Source organism: Vigna unguiculata, chromosome 9, assembly GCF_037176805.1.
Source record: "Vigna unguiculata cultivar grain cowpea cultivar isolate G323 ecotype 2 chromosome 9, ASM3717680v1, whole genome shotgun sequence".
NCBI classification, from domain to species: Eukaryota; Viridiplantae; Streptophyta; class Magnoliopsida; order Fabales; family Fabaceae; genus Vigna; species Vigna unguiculata.
In genome coordinates this window covers 26,711,482-26,722,125 of record NC_140800.1, presented here as the reverse complement: position 1 = coordinate 26,722,125, position 10,644 = coordinate 26,711,482, and the positions used below count along the sequence as shown (strand labels likewise).

Sequence of the window (10,644 nt, the reverse complement as noted above, 5' to 3'; positions counted from 1 at the left end):
TTATATGTAGTTGTTTTAGACCTAACTTTTTTTTTTCTTTTAGGGACATTATTTCTACTATTCACAAATATCTTGCTTTAAAAATCATTAAAAAATATATATATTTCCTCATTTCTTTTAGTGTTTGTCCAGCCGTTCGCGTTGCGTGACACCTGTTTTCAAATTTCTTTTTTCTAAAAATATTAATATATATATATATATATATATATATATATATATATATATATATAAAGAACTAAAAATAAAAAATACAATTTTCTCTGCTTACATTTGATCATATTCTGGCTTTTGAGCCTAAGTCTGTAATAATTTGCACACTTATTACTTTGTGAACATGACTGCTTATTTGCGCTATCTTCTTGAATATATTGGTTGTTTTTATGTATTCATGCGTATGTTGTAGGATATCACATATTTTTTATTACTCTTATTACCATCTGCTTTGGTTAAATTTTTACGATGATATTTTGTCTGTGACTATTTTGTACGAATTATGATAATATGTTGTTTAGTTAGGGAATTAAGTATGGCGTGTATATGACCCAAGTCGCTTACTTTAGTAAGTAGAGGGGAACATAAGAGTTTTCTTTAGTAAGAAAATGTTCGACCCAGGCTTCTTACTTCAGTAAGTGGGAGGGAACCTGATTTTGGCGAGAAAGTGTTCAACCCAGGCTGCTTACTTTAGTAAGTGGGGGGAACATAAGAATTTTTATTTAGCGATGAAGTGTTCGACCTAGGCCGCTTAATTCAGTAAATGGGAGGGAACTTAAAATACAAGAGAAGTTTGTAAAGAACCCTCGTTTTATTGATCATTTTGGGTGCCTCATTAAAAACTCCTGGCAAAAATCCTTCATAGGGAAAAAATGTCGGGTGAGGAAAAAGAGTACACTCAAGGTTACAAATTTCCTGTCTTCTTACAATCTTGGATTTCTTAGCTAAAATAAAACTTGAGGTGAGATACATTCCATGTGTTAGGTATCACCTCTCTTGATAGTTGCTCCAACCTATAGGCGCCTCCACCTATATCATCGCGTATTCTATACAGACCATCCCAATTAGCCTAAAATTTCCTGTCTTTTTTTTTCGCGCAACTAGCCATTCTCCATACCAAGTCTCGCTTCACGAATACTCATGGTTGAAGCTTGGAATTGTATTTTCTTGCCACTCTCTGTTTTGTCGCCATGTTTTTGATATGCACCTTTTCTCGTAGTTCTGTTAGCAGTTCCAGGCTGGTGCATAGACTCTATTGATTTGTGTTATCGTCATACATTTGTCTTCTTAAGGAGGGTTCTCCAATTTCGACTAGTATCATAGCCTTTGTTCTGTATACGAAGTTGAAGGGAAATTCGTTAGTGGCGGACTGTGGAGTACATCTATACGGCCATTTTCCCTTTGCTTCATCTAGTCTTTTACGCAACTCAACCAATATTACCTTGTTGGCGACCTCTACTTGTCTATTGGTTTGCGGATGTTCTACTGAACTAGTAATATGCTTGATCCCCAAGCCAGTATAGAACTTGGCTAGTTCCTTGTCTATGAATTGACGTCTATTATCGGTTATGATTGTGTGTGGCACCCCATATCGACATATTATGTTCTTCTAGAAAAACTATTGAACCTGTTGTGCTGTGATGGTGGTTAGTGGTTGGGCTTCGATCCATTTTGTGAAGTAATCAATCCCTAAAATGAGGAACTTGACTTGCCCCTTCCCAGGAGTGAACGGTCCCAAGAGGTCTATCCCCCACTTTGCAAACGGCCACAGGGAGAGTATGGAATGTAGTTCCTCCTATTTTTGGTGAATAATATTACCATGTTTTTGGCAAGGTATACATTTCTTGAAAAAGGTGTGGCAATCTGCCTCCATGGTTGGCCAAAAGTAATTGGTCCTTAAGATTCTCGTTGTCATGGTCCATGATCCGGAATGATAGCTGCATATCCCTTCATGAATTTATTTTATCATGTACTCTGCTTGTTCCTTTATGACTCACTTTAGCAAAGGTTGACCATACTCGCGCTTGTATAGGTCTTCTCCAATTAACGTGTAGTGTGCTGCTTTTGACAATCATCCCTTATCAACATTACTCAAGGGGTTACCGATTTTAAGGTAATGTATGTATGGTGACATCCACTCATCATTGTTGATGTGTAGGTTCAGACATGTGTTTATTGCCAAGGGTGCCGTTAGTGTTTGCTGCAGTAGAGATTTGTATTTTCCTTTTTGCCTAGTGCTTGCCAGCTTTGATAAAGCGTATGCTTGCCGTTGTCTCCTCTTGGTATGTGCTGTATTTTTACCTCATTGAAACTAGAGTTTATGATGTTGCGGACCAAATGATAGTATTGCAGGAGTGTTGCATCCTTAATTTGAAACTCGTCATTAAGATGGCCTACTGTTAATCTGGAGTCGATTTTACAGGTCAACACGCGCACTCCAACTTCTTGTGCTAGCGAGAGTCCAACTAAGATGGCTTCATATTCAGCTTGATGATTAGAAGTTTTGAAAGTGAATTTCAAGAATTTTTCGATGAGTATCTGGTTTGGGCCCTCTAGGACTATGTCGGCGCCTACCCCCTTCTGGTTGGAAGAACCATCAACATACAAGGTCCATTGTTCCTCTTGTGGCGTTTGTTGGAGGTCATTGTCGAAGTCTAGAAGGCATTGGGCTTTGATTGGCCCATGAAGTTCGTAGCAGATATTGAATTCGGATAACTCAACGGCCTAAGATGACATGCGTCCTACTAAGTCAAGTTTTTAGAGTATTCTCTAGATAGGGTAGTTTGTTTTTACGGTGACCTAATGGTTCTGGAAGTAGGCCCGAAGCCTTCTCGCTGCATTGACTAAGGATAATGCCAGTTTTTCTACCATATGATACTTGGTTTCCAGATCCTGTAGCGATCTATTGACAAAATATACCAAATAATGAATACTAGCTGATTCTTGGACTAAGGCAGCGCTGATAGTACCTTTTATGGTTGTTATGTATACTAGTAGCAGGAGGTTGACATCTGGTTTGCGCAAGACTGGAGGGGATGCCAAAATCCTGTTTAGATCTTGGAATATTTGTTCACATTTTTCACCCTAGGAGAACTTGGCAAACTTTTTGAGGAGATTAATGATGGATCGCTTTTTGTCGGCCAATTTAGGTAGGAATATGGATATGGCGATAAGGTGGCCTATCAGTCATTGTACTTCCTTTACATTTGTTGGACTACGCATTTCTATTATGGCCTATTTTTCAAGGTTCGCTTTGATTCCACGTTGTGATAGCATGAAGTCCAGTAATTTTCCCTTATCAACATCAAATACGCATTTTTCAGGGTTGAGTCCGAGGTTGTGTTTTCGTAAGGCTGCAAACACTTCGGCTAGATCCTTGGAGTGCTGGAACTAGTTGTGTGATTTAACAACCATGTCGTCCATGTATACCTCAACACATTTGCCCATTAGGTGGCTAAACACTTTATCTATTAACCTTTGATAGGTAGCACCTACGTTTTTTAGGCCAAAGGGCATGACTTTGTAGAAATAATTGGCTTCTTCGATTATGAAGGCGATTTTAATCATGTCAGATGGGGCCATGGGTATCTGGTTATATACGTAGTAGGCGTCGAGGAAGCTTAGTACACGATTTCTAGCTACTTCGTCTACTAGTCGATCAATGCTGGGTAAAGAGTATGCGTTCTTTGGGCAAGCTTTATTTAGGTCGGTATAACCAACACACATTCGCCATTTGCCACTGGATTTTTTACTAGGACTACGTTGGCCAACCAAGTTGTATAATGGGCCTCAACGATGAATCCATCCTCTAGGAGTTTTGCTACTTCTACATTAGTTGCTAACCTCCTTTCCTCTCCTAACTTCCTTTTCTTCTGAGAGACGTATCTTGCCTCTCTAAAAATTGATAATTTGTGGACGGCTACTTGGGAGTCGATGCCTGGATAATCTACCGCAGACCAGGTATTGAGGGAAGGCCTCCCTAGAAGGATGTTATAGGATGTGTGCGCTTCAGCTACAAAGAATTGGACTGGGATGATTTTGGTCTGGTGGCCTTTGCGAAATACGACATGCAAATTGATGTATCATGTGCACACTTTTGCACCTGAGAATCCGTAAATAGGCCATCATAAGGTATCATAGCCTCAACGGGGAATTGTAGTTTTTAGTAGGTTGCCCAATACAAAATGTCCACTAAGCATCCCTGATCTATCAGCACTTTCTTAATGGCAAAGTTCTTGAGCACTATGGTGATGACCATCGGGTCATCTTGTTCCCAGTCGACTCCTTAGAAGTCTGCATCGGTGAAAGTTATTTGCAGCATTCTTCGTCGTTTGTGTGAGTGGGTGACGACATTGACATACTAAATGTTTCTAATATGCCTTTTCCTGGCAGATGAAGTCAATCCTCCTTCTACGAAGCCTCAAGATATGATGTTTATGGTGCCCCGTAACTAGGGTAGATCCATGCGATTGATGTCAGTGGGGGTTGAAGGGTGATTTCAATGCTCGATTTCCTGGTTGTGATGGCCACTCTAGCGACAATGGGTTGAGTCGCGATTTCCTGCTAGTCTGGAACGTGTTCCCCTTCTCTTTTGACGAACTGTCTAAGGTGACCGACGTGTATCAATTCTTCTATCTTATCTTGTAATGCCTTAGACTCATTTGTAGTGTGACCGTTATTGCGATGGTACTTGCAATATTTGTTCATATCGGCGTTGGGTGGGTTGAGGGTTTTGCAAGGTGGGGGAATAAGGTTCGTTTATAGGGCTTCGTCAAAGATGCGCAATCGTGGAGCACTTAGGGGGCATATCTCGAATATTGAGGGGACTAGGCTCCCTAGGCCTAGAGTTTGCCTTCAGAGGTAGCTTGTCGGTCTTCTAATTTGTAGGGTGAAAGTCAATACAAAATCTAGTTCGCAAGGTTTTCATTTCTTCGATCCATATATAATCCGTCGCACACAGCTTAAGTTCATGCGTAGTGGCTGGTGGTCGGAGGCAGACGTTATCTGCGAATGGTCTAGGCTTCAGCGCGAGGGCCATACACTAAAGGATCATTTCTTGCATTAGGTTTTTCATTCTAAGGACCACCTTTCTAAAACAATCAATGAAAGCTCTTAGCGTATCATCTATGTCTTGCCTGACAATGACAAGGGATAAGGGGTGGCCTAATGAGGGCGGCTTCCGGCGAATTGGGTGTTGAAAAGGTGGGATAAAGTGTCGAAGCAGTCGATGGAGTACGGGGGTAGGGACGTGAACCATTCCAAGGCCGGTCCTTTGAGGGTGGTAAGAAAGGCCTAACACATAACGGCATCTTCATTCGTATACAAGCCGACGTGGGTGACATATATCTTGACGTGTTCGTCGAGGTCTCTGTCCCCAATGTAGCGTTCCAGTGTAAAGGCTTTCCATTGGCTGGGGAGAGGGATTTTTATGATGCCGTCAATGAAAGGGTGATAGAGTTTGTGCAGATGTGCTGGTATGGGGTGTCAGATAATGGTTAAGGAGGTTGTGGTGTTATGATGTGGAGGGATATGGGTAGTGGGGAGGGTGGCGTATGATGGGTGGGAAGGGTGGATGTGTGGTGGGTCGTGGTGATGGTGTGGGGGGTAGGGTTGTACTCAATTTCTTCCTTAGTTAGCTGACATACAAGAGTCTTGGAGTCCTCTTTTTTTTTGCCCCTCTGGGTGGCATCTGCCTTTATCTTCCTTCTAAGTCGAGTATTCTCCTATCTCAGCGTCTCCATCTCATTAGCGTTGCGCTTCTTGAAGTCAGCGAACTCTTGCTGCATTTTGGCCTGCCCTTCTAAGATGGCAACCAAGTCCAACTAGTTTGTTACAACCTTCTTAGGCCTTGTTTCTGACTCCTTCGATACACCAGCTCTACTACGTGTTGAAACCATCTTTGCAGGTTCTCAGATTGCTTTGGTAAGATACTAAGTCATGCCCCACGGTGGGCGCCAATTGTTCCTGCAGAAACAATGATAAGATATAAAGGAGCATGAATTATCTCTTACCCAATCCTTGATTTCCTGATATGGATCCTCGGTTCTGTAGAATACGTCTTCATGCCTTGTTGTCGGATTTGAACATTTTGGAGGTTACCTACAGAAAGAACTCTGACGATCAAGTTAGCAAGAGCTCCAAAAGTCAAATTATAGTTGTAGGGATAATGAATTGCGTACCTTTAATTACTGGAGTCCACTTGTATTTATAGAATATTAACCACAAATTACCTAGTCCATGGGCTATGCCTCAAGTGGGTTTTTTTTATCTCTTTTGGGCTTGTGTGGGCCTATTCAAGACCCAAATATCAAGCTTAAGGGTCAATTTTGCATGTTATATTATTATTTTATAAGTTCAGAGTAGGCAATCTATGTCGATATGCAGGTCTAGCTGCTATGTATGTCTTAGTTTTGTATGCGATGGGATTAAACAGAGCTTATAATTTGGCGGCTAGGGTCGGGTACTTATTGTTTCCAACTCTATCCGTGTGGTATAATACACCTACAATCAATCTATTCACTAATATATGACTTATTACAAAGGCTCAATCAAATACATAAACAAAATACAAATCTTCTAATATCTTTTGTCATTACTTTAAGTTCTTGGACTTGCTTTTATCATCATAAAAATTTAATTTTGAAGAATGATCTTCATCATCTTCTTCTTTTGCTAACATAATTTATATAGGCCCAAAAGATGTGGATTTGTGTCCACCTTTCACAAATGACATCTATCCTCTTGTAAGCTCTTTGTCATGGCTAGGGAGGTTGTCATCGTCTCCTCCCTCTTAAAAAGGATTTGTCCTTAAATCTTTATGTTTTCTCACGACAACATCCTTCATTCTGTTGGAGATGTTTAGTCTTCTTCCTCCTGAACCAAATACCTTGCTAACAAATCACAAAACAAGATGAAGATAATTATCCAAAGCATATAATTTCCAAGGATCATACACCTTCGATAAAATGAATGATAATGCTCCATTACTTGTCATATTCCTAGTGGTCACCATAAGATCAAATACAAACTCGATTAAATGTTTTTGTAACACCGATTCTAAATTTAGTCTCATAATCCTCTTTCTTTGAATGTTCCTTGTCATTGGGTCAAAAAGCAACTTAAATAATTTTTCGGTCTACACAAATATATAAAGTATAAATGACTCAAAAAGTTCTTAAATCCTTGCCTACATGCCATATTTATACTTGATGGATTTTTACTTTTCAGAACGCCTAATTAGGGTTCAATCGAGTAATTATACTGTGTTAACCGTTCGGCCAAGGCATTATAATAGATCATTCCTATTGTCATACCGATTGGGTCGTATATACACCTATCCTTGAGAACCATCTTATAGTATCATTTCAAACATGCACATTATTATAACAAGTTGCTAAATAATTGTATCATAACGATGTATGTTAACATATCATTAATCATTGTAGTATAATCCATACTATTAAATTGTATTTATTGATTATAACTTTAAAATACCATTTATTTCGTCGTTATTTGCATTATTGAAAAAGATCCTCTTATATAAGCAGAATTAAACTTTTTATATATGCACCCCCTTCCCCATCAAACTAGCTTTTATTATGGCATGGCATCTGCGGTTGATATCGTCTTTGTGAAGGAGGATCTTTATCCAATAGAGCATACATTTTTATCCATGTTTTTTTATATATATATATAAAATTTCATGCATCAAGTGACAAAAATTTGGAGTAGTTATCTATATAGTTGAAGGCACAAAACTTGGGCCCAATTTTTATGAACTCAATACGAAAAAAAATAGTAACCACGATTTGATCGAAACAAATTTAAGTCTAAATTCTCAAATTAGGCGACAATGTAATACCAGCATAAAGAAAGGAAGAACCAGACCAGAAACATACAAACGATGGAAAAGAACAAAGGAAGTAAATGATTTATGAAAGATACGTAATCGAAGATACGCATTTTTTGGTTGCTAAAAAAAAGTCCTCCGTTGCTATACATATGTTGTTCATTTCATAACGTGGCGTGGGAGGTTCTACACATATAATAATAATAATAATAATAATAATAATAATAATAATAATAGTAACTAAATACATCTATTACTAACTATGGCAGTTACTGAAGCAGCACTAGATGCATAACTAGAAGGGAAGGTGAGCGCTGCCGACAGAGACGGAGCTGGAAGCGGCGGCGCTGTTTCTCTCGGCGTGACAAAGCTGACGGAGCTTGGTGGGAACGTACCAAATGGAAAGACGAGGGTGGGCATTGAATATGGCATCAATGTCCCATCCTTGACGCGCTGCGATGGCCACAAGGGGCTTGTAACATGCTTGTCTCCAGGCTCCAACGTTCTCTCCTCTCTCCTTGAACGCCCTACGAAGCTCGTTCGACACCTCCTCGTCCAGACAGTGCAAGGCGTAGCAGTGGACGTAGTGTCGCATCTTTGGCTTGTTGATGTAGCTCGCTCCAGCTTTCTTCGCGTACCTAAACACCTGATTTGTCACCTGCACTCCCAAGTATATACTAAATTATGTTGCGTAATGAAAATTAGGTGTAAGTAGAAAAATAATTATATTAATATAATAATGATAGTAGGGGGTGGGCGAGGGAGATGAAATTAATGAAGAAGAGAATGAGAAATGATAGATACGGGTGGATAGGGATTGTTGTTATAAGGGCATGCGAGGATCCAGTGGGTGAAAGGGGAAATGGGGACACATGCAAGACTTTGACTTGCGGGTGCTTATGGTGTGGGGTGGTAGGGAAGCAAGTATAGGAGTTGTAACTGGATAATTCACTTGGCTTGTACGGAGACAAAATTCCAGTTTTAAAGGAAGATGGACCCCTCACGAGACTCCCTGACCTGTCACGTGTTCCGCGCCAACGTCACGGCAACACAACATTATTCAAACGGAACAACACAACAACGCAAGTGAGTGGCAGAGTCAGAGTGATCAGAAGAAAGACACGGCTGAGCGAGTGAGTGAGTGAGTGAGTGAGTCATGACAAGAATACCTTGGTGGGGCATTTTTCACCGCGGTCCTTCGCGATGGCCTGGACCTGCATCAAGAACTCCCGGCACTGCTCGTAGAGGTGAAACAGATAGTCCAACCCATTCTTCTTCCCACGTGCAACCTCCCCAGGCTCCGTCACGATGAATGGGTGCTCCCTCTGCCTCTCACAACCTCCACCACTGTTGTTGTTCCCCTCCTCGTTCTCTTCTCCCTCTTCATCCTCCACATCCTCCCTCTCCTCCTGCTCTTTCATCCTCGTCCTCCGCCTCCTCTGCTGCTTCCTCCTCTCCTCCGCCGCAACCACCTCCCACGTGCTCCCTCCCCCGCTCCCCACCGCCTCCTTCTCTCGTTGCACCACTGGCTCCTCCGACAAACCTACAATAATATCAATCTCAATACCCTTCTTCATCATTCCTTATATCTCACACGCACACACACATATACACATGTTTCTTCTCTACATAGATCCATCTAAGAGACTACTTCATTCTTAACGCATGTTTTTTTCTATTCCATGATGTACGCTCATGGAATAGCAAATTACTCAGCCTATTAGCTGTAGCACTGCTAGTACCTGCTGACTTTTCTGTTGTAGCATAGAACAGTAGTTTAATATAACAGTAGAATAAATTAGCTAGTGACACTTTTGTTTCAAGTTTAACTAGCCAAAGGATTATAAAGCTGGCCAACGTAGTACCGCGTAATAATTATCACTATCATAGTAATACTAACTATAAACGATGACACCGTTAGTTCGCATACAACAAGTGCTAATTAGGTATAGAACGAGCATTCGGTATGGTGTACCTTCTTGAGAGAGAGCATCGAGGGCGTTGGTGGTGGTGGTGTCGGCGGAGAGGAGGTTACCAGTGCGGCGTTTGATGTCCTCGTCGTCGATGCGACGTCGTTCGGCTCTGACGGCGGCTTTGATGCCGTAGCGTTCGCCCACGAGGAGATCCCAGCGGAAAATCTGGGAGAGGCTGTTCATCATGTCGTCGAGCTCCTCGTCTTTCATGTCCACCAGCGTGCTCACCGTGAACCCGAGCTCGGCGATCTTGGCCGCCGTGTAGTAACGGATGCCGTAGGCCTGGAAGAGCTCCTCGAGGCCGCCGAGCTCGCGGGGCGCCGCCCTCGCGGGGTGGTAAGAGGGGGCGACGGCGGGCGGGGCGACAGCATAGTCCAGGAGCGGCGGCGGGGGCCGAGAGGGCGGTGCGGCGGGGAGGACGGTGCGTGGGTCCCACTTGAATAGGCTGGCGGTGAATGCGTCCGGATCCATGGTTTGGAAAGTGAGGAGTGGAAGGTGCGTGTGTGGTACTGTTTGGGTGGAGATAAAGGCGAAAGCATAAAGGTGGCGAAAGAGAGAGGGGTTAATTTCCTGTGCAGAGAGAAAGAGAGGGGTTAATTCCCCAAACTACCCTTTTCCATGATTCTGATTTGATTCTGGGGTGTTTTTCCCGAGACTGGTTCCTGGTTGTGGTTTCTTGCTCTCACCCCCTTTTTGCGTCTCAGTGAGATCTTTCTTGAAACTCTTGAGCCTTGGTTCCCTTTTAGTTACTCTCAAACTGAACTCTCCAAAGCTTCGTTCAACAAAAAATCTCACACTCTCTTGTCAACCTTTACGCGATAAAATTAATCT

General features: G+C 41.9%; 1 protein-coding gene across 1 annotated transcript; it reads right to left on the bottom strand.

Moving 5' to 3' along the window:
* Positions 1 to 7,897: 7,897 nt before the first annotated feature.
* Positions 7,898 to 10,394, bottom strand: LFY (floral meristem identity control protein LEAFY). The gene is made up of 3 exons (XM_028049549.2): positions 9,816 to 10,394; positions 9,010 to 9,383; positions 7,898 to 8,498 (listed from the first exon to the last, which is right to left on the bottom strand). Exons 1-3 carry the CDS (start codon positions 10,282 to 10,284, stop codon positions 8,136 to 8,138), a joined length of 1,206 nt encoding a protein of 401 aa, XP_027905350.1. The 5' UTR covers positions 10,285 to 10,394; the 3' UTR covers positions 7,898 to 8,135.
* Between the last annotated feature and the right edge of the window lie 250 nt (positions 10,395 to 10,644).

Excerpts from the sequence above, each read along its gene's own strand:
- LFY (XM_028049549.2), bottom strand. The coding sequence starts at position 10,284 with ATGGATCCGGACGCATTCACCGCCAGCCTATTCAAGTGGGACCCACGC. Across the intron at positions 9,384-9,815 it reads CGATGCTCTCTCTCAAGAAG|GTTTGTCGGAGGAGCCAGTG; the intron begins GTACACCATACC and ends ATATTATTGTAG. Across the intron at positions 8,499-9,009 it reads GTGAAAAATGCCCCACCAAG|GTGACAAATCAGGTGTTTAG; the intron begins GTATTCTTGTCA and ends TTGGGAGTGCAG.